This window comes from Balaenoptera acutorostrata, chromosome 19, assembly GCF_949987535.1.
Source record: "Balaenoptera acutorostrata chromosome 19, mBalAcu1.1, whole genome shotgun sequence".
Classification (NCBI taxonomy): Eukaryota; Metazoa; Chordata; class Mammalia; order Artiodactyla; family Balaenopteridae; genus Balaenoptera; species Balaenoptera acutorostrata.
Genome location: NC_080082.1, coordinates 16098899 through 16125937, shown reverse-complemented (window position 1 = coordinate 16125937; position 27039 = coordinate 16098899). Strand labels below are relative to the sequence as shown.

Here is a 27039-nt window from a genome sequence, read left to right as displayed (position 1 = left end):
AACAGCAGCAGCGAGAAAGTTCAAGAGCATGGGGGGGATTTTAAAGACCATTTTATTTTTCTCATATTTGGTGGAAGCTCTCCCGTGGGCTCGGTTCCAGCGAGACATCTGGAGAGGTGCGCTCAGCAGGGTGCAGGGCTCGCAGGGAAAAAGTGATGCCTCATGCCTCGCCATCAAGAGTCACGCCTTCAGCCACAGCCCCGCGAAATTTTAGACTGCAGGTGTGAAAGGGGAGAGGAAGATGAATAGAGCCAGTTCCGACTTTTATGAAGTATCTGGAGCAGGCCAGTAGCAGGCAGCTGCTTCCGAGTGACTTTTTCATTAAAGGGGTAAATTCTTGTGTGCAGGCGTTGCATGATGTATCGAGTGCAGTTTGCTAGAATCTGAAATACTCTTTGGGAAAAGGCGGGCAGGTCGGAAATGTTAAGCCTTGGAAATTTTCCTTTGTACGGGGGAATGTCTCCATGTATTCTGACTTAGGTCTCTGTTCTGTGGCAGTTGCTGTCCAAAGCAGCTGTTCTCAGAGTGTGATACCAGACCAGGAGCGTCAGCATTCCGCCAGGAAGATTGTTAGAAGTGCAAATTCTCCATCCTTACCCCAGACCCGGTGAATCAGAAACCCCTGGGGTGGGCCCGACACTCTGCGGCATGACGCACCCCCCCCCCCCCGCCCCCGCCACCACCAGGTGCTTCTGATGCACGCTCCAGTTAGAGGACCGCTGAGCTGGAACACATCTGCATCATTAATCACCAAGCCCATGGCAGTGTACCTGCCAATCAGAGGTGAGGAAGCAAAATCTGGTCTCAAGGTAGAGAGATGATGCCTGTGCCAGATATTCAGGTAGTCCTTCACACCTTCCGAGTGATCTTCACATTTGTTTGCTCATGTGGTTTTTAAAATTGCCTCCAAGGAAGACAGGGCAAGTATAAACATCTGTATTTTACAGATGAAGTAACGCACCTGTTTTGACCACCAGACAAGTATGTTTTTCCTGCTGTGTTGACTGTCATGGGGTTGGAGATACAAATAAGCAAATCCTTCAGAGCGGATTTGGGGAATCGGCGCCATGTCTGCAGCCTTTTCAGCAAAGTTCTCCTTTCCTGGTTCTCACCTGGGATGTTGGCAGATGTGATAAAAGAGCAAGGGTTCTGATTTTCATTATATTGACACCTCGCGGGCAGAGAGATCCAGAGAGAACAGATGGGGTTCTGTGGCAAGGACATGGACCTGGGGTGTGATCCTGGCTCTGCCTGCACCAGCTGCACGACTTGGGCAAGGGACTTAAAATAAAAATTAAGCACCTCTTGTAAGGAAGAAGTCGGTCCCGTGTGTGTGCAATTTCCCCTCTATTTTATAATTTCTGTGCATCGCAGTATCTTTATTGTCAACAAGGGATTCTTCTTTGGCCCTGGGGGGTAGTTTTGGGGGGGTGGTTCCCAGGGAGGGGGCAGGATAGATTGGTCATAAGGAGGGAAATGTCAAATAGGTAAATTCAGTAGACATTCATTTCTATTCCTAATCCCCAAAGCTTAACTAGTTTGAAAGATAATGATAGTAATAATAATAGCCTTGTTGATTCTGAAGGCAAGCCGTGCATCAGGCACTGTATTACACACTTCGTATGAGTTATCCCGTTGACCTCTCCCAGTGGTGCTATGAGGAGCTTCTGTTATTGTTCCAACATTGCAGATGAGGCAACGGAGGCCCACCCCGTGTGTGTAGTTTGCTGAAGGGAGCACAGAGGGAGGGTTTTCCCTGGCCTGCCTTAATCCAGAATTCACCTTAAACCACAGTTATGACAACAGTGTGACATGGAGTTGAATGAGGACCAGCTTGAGTAGCATATATACGGCGGCCTTTGTTTTGTGTGGGGACTTATACCTGTGAGAGCTGGAAAGTATTATACCTGTGAGAGCTGGAAAGTAGCGTAAGGGAAGAAGCACATCTTAATGAACTCACTGTTACCAGTGCCCTTAGTGAAGGGCTGATCTTCAGATCCAGGGAGCTTTGGGTAGTTCCTGGAGGATAGTCAGTTTGATGTTAGCCTTGTGGGACCTGCTTGATTGTTTTCCCCACCACATACCTCCGTTGGCTTCCGAGCTTATGTAGATGCCCATTTGCCCGTCGTGGAAACTAGCCCTTATTTTGCTTGAGACCTCAGGCTCCGATGGGCCCTTTCCTTAGGGAGGACTCCTACACACCTTATCAGCTTCCTCTCTGTGTATAGTTATGCCACAGTCCTTTCTGGAGTTTTCCCAGCAGAGGGAAATGAAATCTGTTAGGGATGGCATCAACATTCCACAAGAGTCCATGCTTGTATTTTTCTAGAAAAGATTTCAAAGCCAAGGCCGATACAACCTATAGATTGCAGATTTATGCTTATTTTTTCCCTAGAATTTACTATACTTCTCTCAAGGAACATTCATCTTGAGACTTTTGAATGAGGAAATATCATTCATGCAAGCGAAGAGATGCAGGGCTAGAAAGTCTTGACTCTGGCCTTGGAGCTCGGATGCTGAGAGCGAACAGTCATGGCTTGTTCCAGGGCGTGAGGAGACTGGCCTAGAAACTGGAAAATAGGTCAGAGCAACGCAAATGGATTGATCTAAGGGAATATTTTTACTTCCTTTCACGTTCCCCTGTAAATGGTGGTTGGGGCTTATATCTTACACTGTCTGCTGGGCTCCTGCAGTGAAATAGGACTAAATTAACAGGTGCCGAGGATGAGGGCATGAGTGGGTGAAAAGCCAACATGAAACAGAGAATACATATATATTTAGGTTGACTTTCCGGAAGCTTTCCTAAGAATGCGACATTAAATTTGGAACTGTAACACAACCCCTGATTAAAAAAATTAACCACCCCCATTCTGGATTGCATTACACCTGAAACAATTTCTTTTTTAGGCATTCAAAGTGAATACCCAGGTCTGGAGAGTCCTGTGTTCCAGAACGCACCCCGTGGTCATTGCAGTGTAGCTGGGCAGCTGTGGGCCTGGCCTCCAGCCCTGGGTTCCTATCCTTTTTCTTCCATGCTCTGTGGGACCTTGGGGGCAAGGAGTCACATGACTTCTTGGAGCTTTGGGTTTCTCCAAGGACAGGAGCCAAACGCTGCCCACGTCAGGGTGTCATGAGAAAATTAAATGTGTGAAGGTGCTTCCTCAGCAGTAAATGCCATGCACGGGTATGATGGTGAATTAACACCTGCTTCCTTCTTCCTTATTTCATCTTACTGGGTAATTAGCAGCTTCGCTCCGGACCCTCATCTTCCTGTTCCTTCTCACTGGAAGTGTTGGTTAGACTTTCATAGTCCTCACCCCAAGCCCCGGGCTTGCTGTGGTTATCAGTTTTTTCCCTCCAGAGGCCTGATGCAACAGCAGCCTGTTGCACTGGGGACCTCTGTTTTATGGATTGAGAGGCTCTTCTCCCTGCCTGTGCCGGGTTGCACTTCTGAGCTCCACAGGCGTGTCGGGCCTTTTTGGACGCCCGCCGTGGGGCTTTCTCTCTGTGATGCGGGAGGTGTCTGGTCTGCCGCTTGCCCGGAGGGCTGCCTGGGAGCTGCTTTACCCCGTCAGGGAGCTTCGCTGTTTGCTTTGCCCTCTGAGTACAGTTGCGTTGTATCCATGGGAGGATGTGGTGAGCGGGGTGGGCGTTCGTGTGTTCATTGTAACAGTTATTATTCCCCGAGGAACCTTCGTTTGTGAATCGTGTGTTTTCGTTTGTGAGTGTGTGTGTGTGTGTGTGTGTGTCAGAGTGTACTTTGTCCATTTCTCCTTTAAAGGGGAGGCTTTGACAAAACCTGATCAATATTTTGCATTCCATGCATGAAGAACCAGATGTTAGAAGTTTCCTATTGTTGGGGAGGAGGAGGGAGCCGGGGCCCCTCCAGATTTATAGAAATCGATGTCCTCTGACAGAACTTGGTTAGTTTTCCTGGGAAACAAGTAACAGGAACACATTTTTTTGATTTTCACGATGAATTATTTTCTAACAAGAGCCCTCTTTTCGTCTCTTGGACTTTCATTCGTTGGCCAGGGTGGACGAGCCCAACATGTTAATGGGGTGGAATCCCACAAATAACGCGGGCTGGCTCCTTTCCTTTCTTTTTTAATTATTAATTTGCTTTTTGCACTCGGCCTCACGTGCTAGGCCTATTATTCAAGGCGCCTCTTGTTGTATTGAGGTCTTTTCTTTTCCGAGTTCTTCCCTCGGAACCAGACCCAGAAGGGAAGACGTGGGACATTGGATGTTTCCATGTCAGGCGCACAGGAGTGTCGCCTGCCAGCTAAACCAGGACAGGACGAGCGTTTTAAATTATAAATGCTCCGACAGGATCAGACAGATGGACAGGAAAGGGTCCCTGACCAGTGTGAGGGAGCCCCGCTTGCTCATTTCCAGCACAGGTGCTGCCCACCTAGTGTGTGTGAATCCAGTTGCTACTCGATTGCTGTGAGGACAGTCTGTTTTCTGCCGCACGGTGGTCAGTTGGAGAAGTTGGAGTTTGTTGGGCTCTTTCTCTGTTTCCATTTATGAGTCACACTGGATACTTATTCCCTTCTTGTGGGTCCTTGTACTTCTCTGAGCTTTCAGGAAGTAAATCCTCTTGCCACGTGTAGAAGTTTCTTTCGGTGGAAACAACAGTACACTTGCAGTTCATATAACCCAGTGTTTTGCAGGCACTTTAAAAAACAGCCAGTGAGATTGGGGGAAAACAAGGAAACCCTAGGTGGTTCAGGGTTCAGGGTTATAGGAGAGGCTGGCTGAACCGAGTGAGTTTGGTTGGACCTCGGTTGCCACTCTTCTTTAACTGGGTAGATCTCCCTTTCTTGATTTACTAGTTGGTCCTGCTTATTCATTATTCATTGGTGGGTAGATGTTGATTTTTCTTGAGTGAGCCAGTGATTTTCACCGGTCCAGCTGGAGGGTGTATTCTCACATGGTATTCACAATAGAGGGGTGCCCTCCTTATATCCCTTGGCCTGTCTGCCAAGTCACCACCATCACTGCCTTATTACCTGCAGGGTCATGCCCTAGGGTAGGGCATAGTCTGTGTGTGTGTGTGTGTGTGTGTGTATGTGTTTACATAGTGTCTCATGTGTTGTAGATGCTTAGAATTGAACCAAAACCAAACCCTGCTTGATGGGCTCAGTGGCCAGTTTTCTTTGGGTCCACGTGTAGCACACTAACCACAGTTGAAGTTATTGTTCTGTTTTTCTTTTTTCAACTGCACACCTGACCCAACAGAGGTGAGCAGTTAAGAATCTTTTGAGTGCAGAGTAAAGAAATAAATGGAAAAAGCCAAACAAGACCTGGATCCTGCTTCCCAAGGATGGGCAGCCTTTGTGAGGGGGAGAGTGTTGGGGGAGTCCAGTATCTGCGTGGGAGAAGAATTTCCTGCCTGCAGAGGAGAGCAAGAACTCCGAAAGGAGGCAGGCAGCTCCCCCACTGAGTGTTCCACTGGGATTTGTGCCTTGGTGGATTCTCCATATATTACAGTGAATTTAATTAAATACATTGTGATCCCAATTGAGGGTATTCTAATTAGCTGGGACAGGAACAAATCATTCTCCCTCTTTCTCCAGATGAAAACATCTACTCTCTTCTGCAGGGAAAGCATGTCCTTGGCTGACTGGCTTGCCCCGTGGAGTCCTCATCGGCTTCTGCAGCCCCATCCCCTCCTGCTGCGTCTTATTAGGCAGGTTCCAAGGGTGGAATTCTGGGGATGGGCCAGGGCATCTTGGGAAGGAGAAGGTGCCTGGCCAACAAGGTCAGGGCATTGACGCACTCAAGGCCTCGGAAATGACCAGATGTTGTGGAGTAGGTCATAGAAGTCAGGACCCAGGACCCTGCTGCTCGCTTTGGGCCCCCGTTTGCTGGAGATTGGACAGCCTGAGAATTACCGAGCTTACAAGATGTGGTGAGAACAGGAGCTGTCACATGCAGGTGGACCTCAAGAGACTTCAGTTGTGAGTGGAAGTTTGGGTTAGGTATAACCTTTATAAGCAGGTGTTTCCTAGGATGGAGAAATAGTTTATTCTGGATTTTTGTGTGTATGTCTTGAAGAATGAACTTGGAGTGCAAAAGCAAGCTTGGAATTTTGAATTATGCTTCTGTGCAAGTCTCTAAGAGAGGACCCTAAATGTTCCCTGCACCGGGATCAGTGGGAAAGGCCGTGGCTCTGTTTTCCACATTTCCTTTTATTCGTTTCTCTACCATTTGTAGCATGTAACCATTTCCCTTCCAAAATGGTTCTCACGTGGCAGACAGAAGAATTCCTGGTGGCAGTAGAGATTGCCGCTGACCACCATGAGTCAGGTGTAGTGGTTTGGGGACATCATCCTTATACAGTTATTTTTTAAACAGGAGTCCCCAGTATCATGTTTATTTTAGTTCAGGATTTATACAGCCCTGTCACCCAGGAACCCATGGATTTGAGGACAAAATACATCTGACATCTGACAACTCCCATCCAACACTTTTTGGCCATGTTATTCTCTCTTCTGGCTCAGAGACTGGAAACCCCAGCTGTTTGGAAAAGAACCCTCACATCCATATTAAAATTTTATGTTTAAGATTCAGAGCTTTAGTGCAAGGAAGTCCTGTTTCATGGGAAAGTAATGAGAATTTGGGGTTAGGGCATTAATGGTACTTGCTCTGATTTCATAGTTCATGATACCACCAAAATCCCTCGACAGAGCTTACTGCTTTAGATGCCATGGGTATTTTCCCTGTTATCTTTCATTCAGTCAGTTTTTGTTGAAACTTTAATAAATGTCATTCTTTTGGTCTTAGTGATCCAAGACAGCAGTTTCTGGCTCCTGTACAAGTTTCCTGTTCCTCAATCCCAAGCCAAACTCTTGCTCCCAGGAATATCCTGGTGCAGTTTTTGGCTTTCGGGGGTCCCTGTGGAGAAGTCGGGGAGAAGGAGCATGGACAAGCGCATCATTTTCCTTTCCACCTAGCCCCTCAGACTCTCCTTCTCCCCAGGGTTGCAGCCTCCAGAAAACTTTGCTTTGTTGCTTTCCATACTCCTGAAATCCTCTGTGAGGAGCCTTATGTCAGAGGCAGCAAATTGAAGATAAACGATTAAAAAAAAAATCAGCTCAAATTTATTTCAAGAAAAGTAGCTTTATATTTTCAGTTGTTATAATTTGACAGTTAACACTGAGCTTGCTAGTTCTTCAAACTCCTTCTGGTTGTGATTGTTCTAGGACAGCTAGTACGGCGCCGGGGCAGGGAGGGAGGATATTGCTTTGTTCCAAGGCTCTGCACTTGAGTGTGTTAAATCACCCATTTCGAGGACAGAAGGGATTGTTCTCTCTTGGTACCGGTGAAGCCCTTCACTCTGTTATCTGCAAGTTGGCCCCAGAGCAAAAGTTATTATAGTAGTGTAGTTTTTCTACAGCACTCTATTGTTGCATTCGTATTTCCTCTTCCAACAAGGTCCAAACGTGCTTCTGGAATGTTCACACTTTTTCCGTGAACATAGGATGTGTGCATGTGAGCACGTGAGCCTCAGAGCCGTGTCATCCAATAGGAAGTGCTGCTAGGACCACTCTGGTATTTTCAGTATTAGGCAGAGTGCAGGACATTCTGACTGCTGTGCTTTCTGAGTGTGTCACCGTATAGTGTGGACAAGAAAGATATCCAAGCAGGACCAGAAACATTTATCAGGCGTGGGCATCAAATAGAGCAAGTATGGTCAGAAATGAGAGGGGCCGGACAAAGAAGTGCCGAGGCATTTATCGTGTACTCTGTGTGGTCCCTTGGGCCAGGCTCTGGGGGCTAAAGGGGGGGATGGGGGTGAGGAGGAAGAGGGACGGACAGGTGGAAACATGAGCCCATAAAATACATTATCTGAACTTCCTCCTCCAAAAGGATGCTGGGGGATGTGAGACCCAGCTTCTAGTTCTCTCTCCCACTGACTAGCTGGGTTACCTTGGGTCAACCACTTAAACTTTTTGGAATTGTTTCTCCTGCTTTATGTGCACCCAATAGAAAAGTTCCCTCTTCCCCTAAAATGAACCATTTGAAATGAAGGAGGCGGCCTTCCTATACCAGGAGCGTGTCAATTCCCTAATTGCTAATAAAAAGGGTCCATAGCTTTCAGCTGTATTCTCAAAGAGGCCCCGAAAGGATGTAAACATTGTGCTTGGATAATCTTTAAGCCTTCTCCTAAATGCAGAAGTCTGGGGTCGGTTAACTGTTTCCATGGCCTCCACTGTCTTGTGCATCAGACTTTATTCCTGTGTGTGCCTGCTTTCTGGCAGCTCTGGGGCTTCTGTGTTCTGAAATCAGAGTACTGTGTTGACACAAACACAACACAGAGTGTTATTTTGACCATCTGAGCACTAAGCCAAATGACCTTGAGATGTTGACAGGGAAACTAGTCTGGAGAAATTTATTTTTCTGTCTTTTTTTTTTTTAATCCAGGGGAAAACCTAATTTTGGGTTCTCCGAATAGTCTGTAGTTCTAAATACAAAAACTTGAGTCATCTTTCTTGTGAAATAGCCAAACAGCAGCTTTGGCTCTGTGTTACTGACCTAAGAGTCTATACAGGTAAGGTGACTATGTGGACCATCCCCTAAAACAGGGGCTGGTCACTTTTTCTGTAAAGGGCCAGATAATAAGATTTTAGGCTTTGCAGGCCAAACAATCTCTCTCTTTTTTTAAATTTGTTTATTTATTTATCTATGGCTGTGTTGGGTCTTAGTTTCTGTGCGAGGGCTTTCTCTAGTTGCGGCAAGCGGGGGCCACTCTTCATCGCGGTGCGCGGGCCTCTCACTGTCGCGGCCTCTCCCGTTGCAGAGCACAGGCTCCAGACGCGCAGGCTCAGTAGTTGTGGCTCACGGGCCCAGCTGCTCCGCGGCATGTGGGATCTTCCCAGACCAGGGCTCGAACCCGTGTCCCCTGCATTGGCAGGCAGATTCTCAACCACTGCGCCACCAGGGAAGCCCCAAACAGTCTCTATTGCAACTATGGAACTCTGGTGTTTAGAGAGCAGCCATAGACAATACACAAATTAACAGATGTGGCTGTGTTCCCATAAAACCCTATTTACAGAAATAGGCAGCAGGGTGGATTTGGCTTTTGGGCCATAGCTTGCCGACCCCTGTTCTAAATAAAGCAGGACACTTTGGAGAGTGGAAGGAGGAACCTTTAATTATTGTGCCAGGAAGACCAGTTTTATACTGGGAGGGTCGGATCCGTCAGCGTTTTCAGCACGCTGACGCGTGTGAGGGAGACGGGAACGAGAGCCAGCTTGGTACCGGTGAAGCCATTCACTCTGTTATCTGCAAGTTGGCCCCAGAGCTGCTGGGGAAGGACCCGCTGGGAAAACCAAGCAACCCCCATGAGGGGTCCTTGGGCTGCTGCCAGGGCATGGTGGGCTTGGAGTGGCTTACCCGAGGCGTGTCCCTCTTTTTCACCCCTATAGCACCTGCAGCAGCACGAGAGCGGCGTGGAGGGCGAGAGCTGCTACTACCACTGCGTCCTGTGCAAGTACTCCACCAAGGCCAAGCTCAACCTCATCCAGCACGTGCGCTCCATGAAGCATCAGCGCGGCGAGAGCCTGCGCAAGCTGCAGCGGCTGCAGAAGGGCCTTCCGGAGGAGGATGAGGACCTGGGGCAGATCTTCACCATCCGGAGGTGCCCCTCCACCGACCCCGGTGAGTGGTCTCGCGAGCACGGGAGGCCCGGGGCTGCCTGGGCAGTGGCCTCCTGAGGGCTGCGGCTTGGTGCAGCTGGCCCTCACGTCCATTACCAGCCTCAGAGGTGACTGCTGTGTTCTGAAGGGGACACGCAGGGATTGTTGCTTTTCCCATTTTTTAAAGGAACTTAGCACCACACTTTTCTTCAGATGTCACAAGCTGCTGCCCAGGGAGCAAGCCAACAGACGATGTTTTGTCCCCTCTCCCCACATTCTTCTGAGGTGCGCTCTAGATTCAGTGTTTTGGTTCAGATCGACATAAAGCAAACGCTAAACGATGTCTTGCTCAATGTTGAGAATGGGCAGTGTGTGACCTCGAGTCTGGTCTGTAAGAATGAACTTCAGAGAAGATCGAAACATGTGTTTGTTATAAACATTGTGATTGTATTTGAGAGCGACCCAGTTGTTCCTGGCTCAGTGCTGGCTGTTACTTCACAAAGAGGGGGGAGACCTTCCAGGGGAGCTCACCCCACACTTCCGCCTCCACCGTGTCCTCTCACCCGCCGTCCCCTTCTCCTTCCTTCCCTGTGTGACTCGCACTCCCACCGGGACCTCACTCGGTAGAATCTCCCCTCTCTCTTATTTTTTCACCCTTCCAGTCCCTTTCTCTCTGGTTGGGAACACAGGACAGTCACCTGTCTCTTTAAAAACGATTTATGGTTAAAGCCCTCCCTTAATCCTGTGTTCCACTCTCTCTCTCCAACAGCATCTTCAGATTCTTGAAAGAACAGTCTGTGTTGGTCCATCTCCTGTTCACACGTCAGCCTATCATAGCCCGTTTCCTCTCGTCATCAAACCATCCTTGAGAAGGTCACCACTGACTTCGGATTTTCCGAGCCCAGTGGCTACGTGCTGAGCCTTTTTCTTTCTGTGGTCTTTGAAATTGCTGCCTATTCCCTTCTGGAAGCGCCCTTCCCTGGACGTGTTTCTCTCTTGTCCTCCTGCTGCTCTGGACTATCCTCCACGCCACCCCCCAAGCCCCCGCCCCACACCCCGGCTCGTGGTCCTCAGGCTGCCCTACGTGCCGTCATCACCCGGGCACTAGGCCTGGCCCTCGGCTCCCAGCCTCTTGAAACTTTGTCTCCTGGTGTTGGCACATGCCCTTCACACAGCTTCCTGGACCTCTCATGGGTGCCACCTCATACACGCTGGGCTCACAACTTCCCCTGCAGACCTCTTTCTCCTTCCGAGGGCATGCTGTCGAATGACCTAGCCGGGCTGCAGACTCAGGCCTTTTGGTCTTTCCATTGCCTACCGCAGCCTCTCAGCCTCTCACATGTCGTGGCCATGTGGGGACTTTAATCCTAATGTTGTCATTCACATTTTTATGAAGTTTTTAAAGGCAAAAAGTTATATAAACCTTACTGTGAAAAATGGCATAGCCCCCGCCAGTCCCATTCCCCAGAGCACCGCCTTTCAAGTTTAATTGTTTCTTTTGTTACTTATTTCCATATTTCTTAACGAGCTTCTACTACTATTTCTTGATCAAAAAAAATTTTTTTTGGTAAGTTGTACACATTATCTATTGGCTTTCTACTCCAGAAGATGGGGATTTTACTAGTATGCCATTGTGCAAGCTCACACACTCATACCACTCACACACATACCCCCCATAATCCATATGCACTCTCTCTTACACTTACACACACAGACACGGTACCCACACACCCTGGCGCCCTACACACTCAATCTTCCCCTCCCTTCATCTTCCATTATGATTAATAATTTGGGGGCATATTAATATTCAGTGTTTTTATTATTCTGACTCTATATTAATCACAGCTGAGCCATGTTGAGTTTTATAATTTCATTTACCTTCTTGTACAACTTTTTTGTTTTCCCTGGTTTTCTAGGTACCTATGATTAATTCATAGCTAACTCTCTGCCAGAGTAGATATTTTCTCATCTCCAAAGGCTCTGCTGTATCAGTTTATCTGTTAGCTTTGTTTCCTCCTGGAGACATCCCTCCCGAGCCCTTATGGACCCCTCTGCCCATGGCTCTTGTCTCCATCACCTGGCTGTAGCTTTGCTCCCTTTTTCCGTATAAATGAAACCGGATTCTCCAGTGATGGGATATACCAAAATTCGAGAATGCTTCTCCCCTGCTAGAGTAGGATTATCACAGAGGAGGGGCCAGTCCTCCCGGCAGTCAGTCTGAATTGTTGCTTAGGGAAAGTACTGTGTGGGTACCAGGATGATTTTTGTCACCTACAGGTCACTGCAAGACTGACTGTGCCTTCCCATGTGTATTGTAAATGCCTCTTTTGGTTAAAGTTCAGTCTTAATCTCTGGGGCTTGTGCTTCGTGTCTGACCCCATGGCTCTGCATGTGAGCCAGGGACGGGGTCCAGCACCCACAGACATGCCAGTGCCATCCAGCTGTGGGAATCCCTGCTCCCCACTGGGGCATTTTGTCCTGTTTGAGCCTGCCATTCCCTATTATTCTGCTATTAAGTCATTTCACAGGATTCTCCTTCCTCTGCCAATATACTCAGACCTATTTATTTCAGGGTTTAAAATTTTTTTTTTCTTTTTTTTTGCGAGCTCTGCATACATCATTGTTTCAATCTTCCGCTAAAAGCTGGTCCCTTTCGCCCCTCAATTCTTTCTTTCAGTCTGCTCAGAATTCCCTTTTTATTAATGAGGTCCCCCAAACTAAATAGTGTACGGCTGCCATTTCACCCGGGGTCTATGGACTGGAACAGACAGTTCCCTGTTTTATAATGTAATACTCCTATTTATGCAGTCGCTCTGGAATTGCTTTCTTACACCATTGCCTTCTGGGTTTCTCTCATTTAATGCGTATTAGGGTTTTTTTTTTTTCCTCCTCCCGAAGTGTATGAGCAACTTTAGTCTAGATGATAGACTTCCTTTCTGTATTTCAAAATCCTTTTGTATTGTCTTTGGCCTGGAGTCATGTTTTTGCTCTCCACCCACCTCCCTCCCAACCCTGCACCCCTCCCACTCGTACGCTCTAGCTACGTTTATTTATACTCTTTACTAATGACAAAAGGGACAAATTATTAGATAATACTCATATTGGCATTAACAGTAACTCGGTTCTGTTTTAGAAACTCCTTTAAGATAACTCATCTTAAAATGTATCCTTTTCCCTCCTGCTGGGAATTGACTCTTAAAAACTTCTTGGAAGAATGTCTTCAAGAAAAGGGACATTGTGGGCCTAGTAGAATTAATACATTGAAGGTCATCAGCTTCAAGTTTTGTAAACACAGACTTAATAAAATACAGGCATACCTCCTTTCACTGCGCTCCACATGCTTCATTCTTTTACAAATAGAAGGTTTGTGGCCGCCCTGCATGGAGCAAGTCTGTGGGCCCCGTTCTTCCAACAGCACTTGCTCACTTTGTGTCTCTGTGTCACATTTTGGTAATTCTCGCAATATTTTAAACCTTCCACCAGCAAAAAATATTACGACCCCCTGAAGGCTCAGATGATGGTTAACATTTTCTAGCAATAAAGTATTTTTTAATTAAGGTACATACATTTTTTAGACATAATGCTGTTGAACACTTAATAGACTACAGTATAGTGTAAATGTAACTTTTCTACACCCTGAGAAACCACAAAATTCGTGTGACTCGCTTTATTGTAATACTCGATTTATCGCAGTGCTCTGGAGGCGAACCTGCAATATCTCGGAGGTATGCCTGTATTCCCAGTTTTCTCCTCTGGAACGTAAGGATTGGGACACTAATCTTCAGCTGGAAACATCATTCATGTAGCATAGGGCGGCCTCAGGGAATCTTTGGGCACCTTTCGGGAGCCCTGCCTATTCTGACGCTAAGCCGCGTATAAACGGTGGTGCTGTCTAGGGTTTTCGTTCCTGGTATTCTGTCATCGTCTGGTTAAATGATGGTGTTCTCTCTCCTTTCCTTCCTTTTCTTTCCTCCTCTCTTATCCACATACAAGAAAGTTTTACACAAAAGCCATCAGAAATAACTTCCTTTCCTCCTCTCAGCCCAGGACCTCAGACCCCAGTCTCCTGTCGCCTTCTGCAGGGGGCAGGGCTTCCCTTGCTGAGGCTGATGGAGTGGACTCCGCCGTGGATTCTTCCCAGTGGATGACAGAAATATCACTTCTTCAAATCTTACTTGTTAACTTAAGCCCACGTGTTTTCCAATCAGTCAGGCTGACCACGTAGCCTGCCAACCCACATGGAAGTGTGGAGAAGGAGAAATTGTGAAGGTCTCCTCTGCCCTTCAGAACTTTGTGGCAGTGGCCGGGATTTACACCCACCACGGGCCCTGTAACCTCTTGAGAGGCCTCATGACCAGACGTAAAGCATCTAGGTCCTGCCCTGCTGCACCAAAGGACTGAGTCTTGGTTGCTGACCATGGGCTAATAAGTAGTCCACCCTCCCCTACACGGTCCTGCTTGTGGTCAAGCTTCACCCTTGCATCAGTGGGCAGCCTGAGTCCTGTATTATGTTGTCTTTAACCGAGGGTGATGGTCTTTGTCCATGCTACAAACACACATGCGCACACGCACACGCGCGTGCACACACACACGGCCTTCCCATTAAAAAAAAAAAGTCTTGGAATTATACATCTCAGAGAAAAGGAAGTAACCAAACTAGATGAGGTTCACTGCATCCCAACATTTTTTGTGTGTGACCTGGTCTTTCCATTTGTGGCTTGAGTGTATTTTCTGCAAGAGCAAGTGTTCTCCTGACTTTGTTGGGACTTGGCCTTTCTGTTTCATCCCCACACACAGATAAAGGAAGAGAAAGCCTGTTGTTGTGGCCACCCCCTGGGTTATATTTCCCAGTTGCTGGCTTCGGCTGTTTGCTTCCCCTTAGTTGACCAGAAGCTCTTGGAAGATGGAAAGCTCTCGTAGGTGAATCGTGTGTAGGATCAGCTTCCCTGTTTGCTTATTAAGAAGGCATTTCTGGCTCCCGGGTGAAACTGTAGTTAATTTCACTCTATCAGTGCCCTGGGCTTCCAGAAGACAAGAGGTGCTTTGTGTTTCTGTCCTCAGCCTTCCTCTCCTTTTCCTCCTCCTGTTTCTCTTACCCTCGCCTTAACTCCTTCTTTCACGGAGACGTCGACCTCCGAACATTGCACGCAAGTAATTTAATGATTCTTCATTGAGCACCTACTATGTGCAAGACTTTGAGTTGGGGGCACAGCTGCTGCTCTCCCTTCAGCTCTTGGTGTGGTTACACTGCATAATATGCCAGCCCAGGCATCCGGGGCAACTGGACGGTGGCTCAGTTTACAGAGGGCGCGCTCATTCAGAGTTTAGGGGAATATTTTGCTTGGAGCGGAAGACGGCGGCCTCCTTCACTGACACATCTTTGGCGCTCAAGGTAGTGAATTCCTGGGGTCAGGGAGGCAGACACAGCTGGCCAGGTGATGATGTGGTTTTGGTGACAGCCTTTACTGGAACACTCACCGGCTTCACTTGATGGGTTATTTTTTTGAACCAACTTCTAGGGAGTTCTGCTTAACTCGTACAGTTTAAGAGAATAAGAAAATGTACTGTTTTCCACTTTCTCATTTGTTTTTGTTTTGATTTTTCAAAATTGGCATAAGGCTGCCTTCTGAATATGAAAGGCATTTTTTTTTTTTTTGGAAATGACTAAATTATATGCAATTTCAGTGTAATTTTTCTTACAGCACTAAAATATGTTGTGGCCGGTTCTGCAGTTCTGAAGCACTGTTTTCATAAAACCAGAACAGTTATGCTCTTTCCTTTTTCCTTCTATGTGTCTTGTCCATGGGGTTTGGGAAAAAGTAGGGGTAAAGTATTTCTAACTAGAAAAGTTAAATGTAAAAAGAACGTCAGAACAAATCGGGGTGACTGAAAATTTAAGCACTCATGGAGGAGTAGAGAAAGTATGACTTGATCTGTTTTATATCCATTCCCTGATGAAGGACTGTTCGGACAAAGATTGTGAATTTCAGTGTGCTTTTTTAGAAAGCTGCTTTTCAGTGCAGGGATAAAGAGACATCATTATGTAGCGACATGGAAAGAGAATATAATATTGTTAAATGAAAAATGGAGTTTACAGAATAGCGTATAGTTTGACTCTAATTTTTTTTAAAGCTTTTAAACTAACCATTCTAAGCATAGTTTGTAATTGGCATTTCTGGCTGTTTCATGGGTGGGATCTAATAGAGTGTCAGGCACATGGCAAGAGCTCAAATAGTGGTGGAGCTCATTGACAGAGGTATTAGCAAAATTGCTCACAAGAAACCAAGGGGTGAACCTTGGTTGTCTTTTGTTCATGGAGATAGTTTTCCGTTTGCCAATATAAAGTATACGTAGTTTGATTACTGTCTGATTTGCTTGCATTTTGCATCTACATGAAGAGGACAAGAGTACTTCTTAGGGTGTGTACTGTCTTGTTTTTCTGTTGGAACAGAGTTCCTGATTTGCCTTAATTAGTCCTCTAACAATCTACAAAGGTCAGCGCCAATTGCCTGTTCATTTACATTTGTAATTGTGATGGCTTCTGATTACATATTCCTTGTCTTTAGTCCTTCCTCTAAGTATATGCTAGTGTGTCCTCCCCTCCTCCCACACATATGTGTGCATGCGCAGGCGTGCATGTGCACATACACACACAGACACCCACACTCCAGGCCAGTGTAGAAGCTAAGGCTCTGGTCTCTTCATACAAGACAGCTTTGTAGTGATGGCACTGTCTTCCCTGGAACGTCAGAGTCTGTTATGAAGAGGCATCTTGGAGAGGCTGTTGCTTCTAAGCTAGGAATATAATGAAGCCAGAGTCAGGGAAATTACGTGGATACCAGGCAAGAAGTCCAAGAGCCATTATCTAGGAGCTTTCTTGAACTGGGTAATTAAGGACAATTAAAGTCTTCTGCTTGCTCTCTGCAAAGTATGCTAATGATCTGGTGTGTTGGAAGGTGGACGTGGGCAGAGTGCTGGTTCACTGCTGTCCCGTGCTCCTGGTCTAGAGGGGTCCCTCTGGAGACGATGTGACATCACCAGGATAGTCCTTGGGCAGTGGGTTCAGGGTCTACGACCTCCCACCTACTCTGTTTCCCCTCTGTCTTCGCCAGAAGAGATGAGCATCTGCACCAAGACATTCCACCTTTTAGAAATTATCTGAGATCTGGCTGCAGTAACCTGAGTTGCAATGATTATCATTTATTCGCCCTTTGATATTCTGGACCCACCATTTACTAGTTGCTTTATTTTTATGGGAGGGTCAAAGCTGTCGAGGTTTTTTGGTCTTATTTCAGTATATAGCACTGGAGCATACGTTGCCTATATATTGGGCTGTATGTATGGCTAGACGTTGCCTGCCCGGTTAGCCCTGTCCTCAGCTGGGGGCTCTAGTTGTCTTGCATGCTGTCCCCTTGGGTAGGTAGTGGTGTGTGCCCTTATCGCCACCCTGCCCTGCCCACTCTGAGAGGTAGCAACACTGGCTGCTCCCTTCCAGGGAGGGTGATACCAAGGGGCACAGCAAAAAGATAAAAGAAAAAAAGGCGCCTGCTGATGGTAACTGGAATTAGGAGAGACTGGGGGTCCTTTTGGAGGGGGTGGGTATTGAGGGTGAGCGTTAGGGGTCTCCTGTTTAGGGTTGTGAGCATGTCAGAGAGCCCAGAAACACAGGGATCCCCAAGGGAGACAGAGAATGTCATGACACACCAAGTATCACTTCAGTGAAACTTTTCTGCCAAGTCACCTTTGAAAGGGGTATCCAAGGAGCCTGAAAGTTTGCAGCTTGACAGATGAACAGGGCTAGCTAGCCCGTGAGTCGGTGTTTGCGCTGGGTTGGGGTTAGGGTTGTGCACCTGGATTTCCTGTGGGTTGGGGATGGCGGTAGCGGGATGGGGCGGTCACCATCTACTGTCCTCCACCACGTGGGCAGATCCTCGTCCCAGCCTCTGCACTTCACACCTCCTGTGCTGCTCAAATGTAATTTTTCAAGAGAAAGGAAGATTTGTACTTGTTTTGCCTTTAGGAATGTCTAAAGAATCCATTTCTTGGGCTAGTTATATTAAACTTGTTCCTGACCTTGGTAGGGGGCCAGGGAAGTAGAACACGCATCTGTCTCTTTGCTTACAGAAATAGCTCAAAGCCTTCTTCTCAGAGTTATAGATGTTAAGGAAGAAGCCCCTTCAAACTGTGACCCAATTAGGAGAATTAGAGTCCCACATGATTTTTTCAAACACTGACTAGCAGCGGAAAGTTTTCTGGCCTCCCAAATCAGCATAAGCGCTGTCCAGAGTCCCCCGGTGGTTGGGTTTCTAGACCCCTTGAGAGCAGCACGGAGGCTCCTCCAGATTCTCTGTCTGCCCACTCTGCGCGGCAGCCGCAAGCCCCCCCGTGGCTGTTTAAGCTTAAATTAATTAGGGTTAAATAAAAATGTAAAGTTCAGTCTCTCTTGTCATACTAGCCAAATTTCAAGTGCTTCTTAGTCACATGTGGTTCATGGCTACCTTGGTGGACAGAACAGATTTCTGGAACAGTTCAGAAGGTTCTGACGGACAGCGCTGGCCGGCTGTGAGGGCGCATGACACACTTACCCTGGCTCTGGGTTCCTTGCTGGGATCCTGCAGGTCCAGGCTGGGTTTGGGCTGCACTTTCCATAAAACTCTTTGGCTTCCGTTTTAAAGAATATGGTGCCTACCTGCCACCTGCTTTCTGCCAGGCTGTGTAGGGTGTATTCTTTATTGCTTTCCCATTTCTCTTTTTGCTTTTTTTTTTCCCCTCAGTTTTTCTCAGTATGGGAGAAATATGTTTTCAAATAGGCATTTACTTTTGGTTTTGCCACTTTAGCCTAATCCATTAGCAGTTCTGAGGGAGTTCGGAAGGACTTTGTAAAGATGTATCCTTCAGAGTGGTTGTTAAAGGGCTTTTTATAGTTTTATACCTCAAGACTATATCTTGAGACCTTTTGTGTGTTTGTTAATAAAAAGAGCTATTTATTGCTTTTAAAAGATCCTTGACTTCTGCTCTAATTAGAATATTAAAAATTGGACAGTATGTGATTTTTCTTGGAAAAAGCCTGTCTGTTGTTTTAACTCAGTTTTATCCAGATCTGTTGTCCTCTCATGAAGACACAAAAAGAATCTATGTGCTTTTCTCTCACCATTTTCCTTGGTTTGAAATCCTCTGCTTAGGACAGAGTTTGTCCTTTCAGACTGCCTTAGTTTGCTTAGAGCTGCCATAACAAAATACTGTAGGCCGAGTGCCTTAAACAACAGAACTTAATTTACTCACAGTTCTGGAGGCTGGAAGTCCAAGGTGTTGGCAGGTTTTGTTTCTCCTGAGGCCACTTTCCTTGGCATACAGACGGCTGCTTCTCTTCTTCCGTGGCCTTTGCTCTGTGCTCAGCCCTGTGTCTCTCTGTATGTCATAATCTCCTCTTCTTATAAGGACATCAGTCGGGGTGAGCCCTAATCCAATCTAACACTCATTTTTAACTTAATCACGGCCTTAAAGGTGTTTCTCCAAATACAGTCACATCTGAGGTGTTGGGGGTTAGAGCTTCAACGTATGAATTTGGGGAACACATTTCAGGCCGTAATGTTGACTATCTGACATCTGAGGCCAGTGTCTTGTTTCTTTTTCTGTGGTCCTTTCGGATGTGGAAGGAGGGCAGGAGGTGGAGGTGGGCGCAGAGGCGGAGGGCGGTGGAGAGACCCTGGACGCAGCCCTCCTGCAGCATTGTCAGTACCTGCTGGTCCCTCCGTAGCTTCCTGCTCCCGGCGCTTGGTCCTCGAGGAGGGCCTTGGCCTGTGAAGAAACAGAGCAAGCTTCTTGGCAGGGGACTCCAGAGGAGTCCCCTCGTTAGGTCAGGAAAGGGGTCAGAGCACTGTGCCCACTGAGCTCGTTGAACCAGGAGTCTTTTCTCACCTGTCCTGGCACAGCCTCTGCTCAAACCTTCCACTGATGAGCCCCAAGGGGCACAGCCGGCCCCAGGCAGGGATAGTCTCGTGCCTGTGAAACTTGGCAGTCTGCGCCTCGGGACAGCTTGTGCTTGTCGAGGGTTCTCCGGTAGGCTGTCACGTGTGAGGCTCTTGTGGGAGGATCTATAGCAGTAGTGACTCCTCCCTGTCACCCACGGGTGCTTTCAAGGACAAGCACGGCTCCCTTGTGGATTTGTGCATGGTGTTCAGTGGCCCTGTTTGGGTTTTGTCCTGGCTGGAGTAAGTGCCCACCCCCGCCCCCTAGACCTTGCCACCTTCTGTAACCTGCTTTGGTAGAGAATTCTATATGGTGTCTGTTGGCTGGGCTTCCATCCAAAGCATTTTTTCAGTTGCCGGAAGTACATGCAGGACTCTGACTCCACGTGGTTTTTACCTTATCTGTGTCAGATCCTCCAGGGTGAAGGCCCCAGTGTGTGAGTTTTCACCCGTTTCATTTAGGGCCCACCCCTCACACGTGTCCATAGGGCAGGTGCATCCTCTTCCTCAGCCCTCCTCTTTCCCAGATGCGGATCTGGGGTGCAGGTTTCACGGCCGACCTCCAGAAGGGCCTTCCTTTGCAAGAGTGTAAAGCAAGGCACGTTCACTGCTTCTCAGCCATCATAGGTCTCAAGTCTCCAGGTTCCCACTGTTCCAGACTGTTTGTGCTCAGTGCCACGTGTGACTGGTAGCTGCCGTATTAGACGGTGCAGACAGAGGAAAGCATGTCCTTCGGGAGGTTCTCACGGATGGTGCTGCTCTAGACAGAGGCTCAGGGCAGCGCTCTTTCCGGTGTGTCTTGCCTCCTTCCTGTGGGCTGACGAACTCAGCCAAGGGACAAGCAGCGCTTTGCCCCAGGGACAGGGTTCTTCATATCCAGAAAGGAGTATAATCCACTGCCGGATCCTCTCAGGGTAGAAATGAAGAAACCCGTCAGACAGGTGAGAGAAGGGGCAGCAGTTATTTGTGACTCTCCAGCCAGCAGAGCGTAAGCCTCAGTTTTCTCCGAGAATTGGAAATGGTGTGCGCGGTTTTCCTAATATTCAAAACCCTTTTGTGATTTTCTTGTGTGAGTCAATCCAAGAAGGACTGAGGAACCACACAGAATGGAAGGGGCAGCCCTGCCCTGGTGGGCTTGGGCGGGAGTCTGTACGGAGTGGTTCCCGGCCCATCCCCAGGAACTGTGTGAGGCGCTTAAGAGATGAGGGTGCGGCCGGCCATCGGCCATGCGAGCGTGTGTCCGCCCCAGACATTTTCATGCTGATTTCGTAGTAGATGTGAGCTGGAATTTGGGTTGGTGGGTCTTGAATTATTAACAAAGCAATGAAGTCTGTGTAGGCAGTTAAATTTAGAACAAAATCAAAATTGGGGCCGTGATTTTTGAAAAAGGGAGGGAAAGAAGGTATAAGGAGGATGGGCAAGTGCTGAAGAGTTTGGAAATGAAGAGGCGAAGATGAGGCACAAGTAGGGGGAAGACAGTGTCTGACTTGCCTTGCTTCTTTTAGAAGAGAACCACGGCAGGGGAAGCAGTGACTGGTTTGAGGCCAGAAGTGGAGCTCTTTAATCCTGCACGCATGGGCGTGTCCTTAGTGTGGCCACACACGCTCTAGGCTCTGGGAAAGCCGCCTGCAGGGAGAGAATGCAAAGTCTGGACTTTTCCCTCTAGTAAGGGGGAGACAGACACCAGATAAACAAGTAGAGGATGTCAGGTGTGCAAGGTGCTATAAATATAGAGCCAGGCGGGGCAGGGTGTTATATAAGGCGCTCCGGAAAGGTCTCTGGGGAGGTGACATCGGAGCTGAGTGGGAGCAGCCCTGGCAGAGGGCCCAGCAAGTGCACAGCCCCTCGGCTGGTTGGAGGAGCAGCGGGGAAGGCGGGCAGAGGGCTGGCGAGCCGGGAGCTGTGGTCCAAGCAGCCCGGTCCTGTGGACCCTGGCAGGATGCAGGGGGATTTGGAATTTGCTCCCATCAAGATGGGAAAGGTCAAAGCAGGGGAGTGGCAGTGTGACTTCCACTGTTCAGGTTACCATGGAAACTTGACTTGCATGTCCACTGTTGTACAGATGTGAGCTGTCTCCCTCCCCGTCACCCCCAAGTAAAGGAGCCCCTCAGGCAGGGAGGAGAGGGGGCACCACAGGGTGCAGTCTCTGCAGGCTGCTTGTGAGCCAGGATGACCGCAAGGAGAAGGGACTACGTTGACCTTGAACTGCTTAGAAGCCACTTTCTGGGATCAGCGTAGCTCTTTGGAGTTCTCTGGTTTAGCCCAGGGGTCAGCGGTTTTTTCGTAAAACAAAATCCATTTCTGGTGAGTCATCACACAGGTGTGAAGCACAGGACAGACTCGTGTCCTGTAGACTCGAGGAGGGGCTGTCTCTACTACAGCGTAAACACCGTATGTGAGGAAGGAGAAACTGGCTCTGGGCAGGGTGCGTGTTCGGATGACTAGAGCGAAGTAATAACCTTCCGTCTCCCCCTGCCCTCCACCTTCTGAGGGGCGTTCACATTCCACACAGCGTCTTGGTGTGTCAGAGGGTGATGTGTATTTCCTGGACAAGAATTCCATTTCACTACTTAGTATCGTAATCCAGAAAGTGCTCAGTGCCCTAACACCTGTGTTCTCTCTTTTTTTTTTTTTTTAATTATTAGCACCTTTTAATTATTATTTATTTATTTATTTATTTTTTGGCTGTGTCGGGTCTTCGTTTCTGTGCGAGGGCTTTTTCTCTAGTTGCGGCGAGCGGGGGCCACTCTTCGTCGCGGTGCGCGGGCCTCTCACCGTCGCGGCCTCTCTTGTTGCGGAGGACAGGCTCCAGACGCGCAGGCTCAGCAATCGTGGCTCACGGGCCCAGCCGCTCCGCGGCATGTGGGATCCTCCCAGACCAGGGCTCGAACCCGTGTCCCCTGCATCAGCAGGCAGATTCTCAACCACTGCGCCACCAGGGAAGCCCCACCTGTGTTCTCTTGGTGTCCCTGGTGCTGCGTGTCCAGAGGTCATTATCCCGTTCTGGGAGGCTGATGACCTCGCTCTGACTTGCCTGTCTAGCCAGCCTTTGACAGACAGGCCTGATCTAATTCTGCAGCCATTTTTTCTCTCCGTGGACATGTGTCCAGACCCCAGGCAGATCTGAAGACTCCCTTAGAACACATAAGACCAGGAAGATTTGTGCCCTACTCTACTGTTTTTTCTGGGCTTTGCTTTAATCAGGAATGCAGACTGGGGTGTGTGTGTATGCGTGTGTGTATTTCCAGTAGATGGTGTGCAGGTGCAGGGCCTTCATTCCCTTCTGTGAGTCAGTATTACACGGCTAAATAAATTTAAAATGGGAAATAGTGATTCTTTTTCAGTAACGGGGGTCACTCCTCCCCGCTCGCGGCCCTGGTCCCTTTGGGATTGTCAGGCTCGCATTGAAAGGGCCCTGGAGGGAAGGATGTTGGTATATATCATGGATATTTGGAAAGAATGTTTCAGCTACACCTGGCTGCCGTGTGTGAGGACAGATCTAATTTATTTTAAAAATTTGGCCACAGGCAGCCTTTTCTGTCTGTTTCTTTGGGGCAGGGAGGTGGGGACCGGGATTGGAGAGCAGCAGCAAGCTATGGTTTGCATTTGTTTTCTTCCAGATTTGACCAGCCAGCAGAAGAGAGATTATCTCTAACGGATATGAAAGGTTTAATCATTTTAATTTTGTTTTTATTAAAGTTTATCATAACTTTTTCCCCCAACGTGCCCTGGTAGAACAGAGGGGAGAGAAGAGGAGGTAATATAAATATACACAAACCCCCAAGCACTTGGTTAATAAACTCTCTAAGGGGAGGGCCCACGTGGGGAGGAAGTGGCTGGATGGCTGGGGACAGTGGTCTGACCGGGGCATGCCGTGACAACCCTGAAACGTGGCCGGCATCTCCTAAGCTTCCCGGCCTCCTCCAGCAGACACTTGCCATGGGGAGCTCTTGGTGTTCATTAAAGAGAGAGTGGGGAAGCTTCAACTCTTGTCTTACTCTATCATGGTTCTCAAACGACTGGATCCCCAAGCCATTTCTAGCTATAAAGAAGCCTAAATTTATAGAGAATAATAGAATTTGCTTAGATTCTTCTACCCCTTATCATAACAATGAAATGTGTGAACATGGATATTCTGAAGACTTACTTTAGGTCAAAATCCCTGAGGTGTTGTGTATGTTTTATGAAACAGCAAAGTTGGGATAAAAATAGTCTTTAGTTTTTGGGGTAGGAAAACTGTCCTGTACATGATGGTGAAACAGAGCAGGTAGGATCCTAGAGGAACGGGACTGTTGGCTCATTTTCCGTTTAGGGCAGTAAAAGAAGCTTGTTTCAAAGTGAATTGTCCCAAATCACCTGGGTGTGGACTGGAGTCCCCCCTGGCCTCAGCTCAGTCTTCCCTCTCGTCCGTGGCTGGAAAACCCCATGGAGGCATGACTGTTTGGAAATCCCATCACCTACACCAGGTGGGATGTCGCATGGCCTGGGAATGATGACATTGTGTTCACGCCTGTGTTTTCATCGAGGCTGGAAATTGGACTTGCGCACTTCAGCCATTTTTTAAAGCAGTGGGATGAAAGCATTGTCATCTCCTTAAACGTGACTTAAGCAGGTAGCTCACTTAACCTTAATACATACCAGTCTTGAAATTCTGGGATACGTTGAGGCTTTACAGTACTTTCTCTGCCATTGTTGGGTGGGGGGGTTCATCAGTAGAGAAGCAGCTTTCCTAGTGGCGGCTGAGACTCCAGTTCCTCGAATCAAGCAGAAACTGCACTGAGGAGGGTTCGACCCAGCCGCTAGCGTGAGTGAATGACTTGGCCCCTGGCAGGCCGTGTGGGCGGTCACATGCGCCATACAGGTTCCCTTGGGGTCCGGGGGCTTCCATGAGGAGCTGTGTTGGGTGGAAGGCTTCCCAAACCACGTCTGTCTTCTGAGAAGGAAAGCCAGAGCCAGAGGCTGTCCCAGGTTTGCAGGCATCCGTTGTGCCCCGCAGGCTGTGTCCAGGCAGGAGAGTACGAGTGACAGCGCAGCAGCCTGTCACTTGGAATTGTCTTATGAGAGTGACTTGAACCAGTGAGGGGCAGCTTTCTTGGTCACTGTCAGCTGGGGTTGTGTGAACAGTAGAAATGCACAAACGCAGGCCCGTGTCATTCCCTGCAGGCTCTTACCCACAGTTTAGGCAGCCCTCCATGAGAGGAGGAGAGACCTGGCTATTCCACAGAATTTCTAGTTTGTATATGAGGTCTTAGTCCCATATTTTCAAAGCTGTGTAGACTGTGAAGACAGTAGAAGGTGGGGAAGCAAAAATACATCTCTTCTTTTATCTCACAGCATTCAGCTGTGAGTTGCAGAGGCACCCCAAGAGTGCTTACATGAATTAGGGGCTTCATTTTCCCTCACATAAGCAGACTTGGGAGGAGAGTAGTCGAGTGCAGGAGTGAAGGCCGCACAGGGTCAGCAGGGACCCAGCTTCCTTCCATCTTCCCACACAGCTGTCCTCGTCGTCTCAGGATGGCCACTCCATCCGTGCTCTGGGCGGGAGGAAGCGGGAAGGGGAAAGCACAGGTACCACCTGAATTCGCTTCTTCAAAGAGCTTTCCCCAAAGCATCACCCAGGTACTTCCTCCTGCATCTCATTGGCTGGAACTGGTCACATGACACTCTCTGGGCACAGAAGAAACTGGGAGATGCAGATTTTAACTGGGGGTATTGCCGCCCCGAATAAAATGAGTGCTCTGTCACAAGGAAGAGCAGTTATTAGGAAGGCAGATAGGAGCCTCTGCCACACATCTTTTAAAAGATAAGGAGGGGATTAAGTCAACTGTGTTATGAAAATGTGGTGGAAATCTGGGTAGCCATTAGGAATAATGTTCTTGATGAATATTTAAGGATATCGAAGAAAGTTCAATAGACAGGGAAGCAAGACCCAAAATCATATATAATTGTCCTAGTTTCCTTTAAAGTATATATAAATATATTGAGATGTTATCACTGATTATGGGCGATTTTTACTTCCTTCACACTTTTTGTATTTTCAAGATTTTCAACAGTAGGCACTTATTGCTTTTATGATCAGGGGAAAAAAAGGCAAACCTTAAGTGTAAGGAATAGAGAACTTGGTAATTACTATCTTGTATATGAAATATACTTGATGGAAAAAATAAAATGAGTAATAAAGGGGAAAATCTATAAACCTGTAGTGATAATGGAATGATGATGAGTAACTGTAGTGCTATGGATTCATCAAGAACAAATCCCATCATGCTAATAAGATAAAAGGAAATAATGTATGTCAATTCTCATTGCAAAGGGAAGTTGTATTGTGCAAATGCAAACTTATATTCTGGAGGCTTTAAATGTACTTCAGAAACATTCACCATCCTCTCCAAGCATCGTTTCAAGGTGACTCAGGGGCCGTTCTTTCCCCCATTTTTACTCTGGAAATACTGGGGCGTGTTGAGCTTTGCAGTTGTTTAAGCCCCTGTTAGTGTAAACACTAGTTTCTGTGGAAAAGTATGAAAGAATAGGAGAAATGACCCCTGCCTATTGTCTTTTGGGAGGATTTCACACACACACACATACACACACGCATGCACGATTAACACAGTTCAAGATGATCCATGGTAATCACTAGATCGTAGGGCAGGGCAATTGAAGATCCTGGGCCTTCTGAGGTGTGAGGAATTCTTGGGTTGAACGACTAGGGAAGGTCCAAGAAGCAAGCGAACCTGTTCCTGGTAGAGTAAGATTCTCGGCGTTCTGGGCGAGTTCAGGAGTTTGGTCGGGGGCCAGGGAGCAGGCCTTTCAGCCAGACAAAGGACCCTGGGCAAGGACCACCAGCTGTAGACCCATTTCCTTCCATCATTTGTATCTGGCTTCCTCCGCTCTCCCCTCCACCACGCCAGTCTGCCCCTTTGAGAGGCAGATAGGATTGCAAGTGTGAATATCATCGGTGTGTTAAAAACAAATACATCAAAACTACTGTCTTTTCCATAACCTCCTTATCAAATTCTGAGCCTAAAGAGAAATGTTTACATGTGTTGAACCCTGACTAAAAGAAAGACTAATGAGCAGGGATAAGATATTGATTTCTGGGCTATATGTGTTGAGGGGAACTGCAAATGCTGGTGAAAGTTTTGTTTTTATTTAACATTTTCATTAGTAACTTGAAAACAAATAGTAAATGAAATTTGCATACAGTCTAAAATATTTATGCAGTAATGTGTAATTGCCAATACTTAAGAACACAAAAATATATATAATTGGACTAGAGATGTTAGGAATCTTACTGTATTTTATTTTCAATTTGTAGGTTTGTTTGGTCCATGGTTGTTCAGCAGTTAGTTGTGATTTTGGTGTTTTTGTGAGAGGGGGTGAGCTCACGTCCTTCTACTCTGCCATCTTGTCTCTGCCTCTCAATT

The 27039-nt window shown here is 47.6% G+C and overlaps 1 protein-coding gene across 8 annotated transcripts in view; it reads left to right on the top strand.

Annotated features, from left to right (window-relative positions):
* ZFHX3 (zinc finger homeobox 3) overlaps nucleotides 1-27039 on the top strand; it is a 314781-nt gene that overhangs the window by 203498 nt on the left and 84244 nt on the right. For all 8 annotated transcript variants that reach the window (XM_057534462.1, XM_057534461.1, XM_057534466.1 and 5 more), the window contains one exon: nucleotides 9438-9669. In XM_057534462.1, the coding sequence (XP_057390445.1) occupies nucleotides 9438-9669 (232 nt within the window). The remainder of the gene's footprint in view (nucleotides 1-9437; nucleotides 9670-27039) is intronic.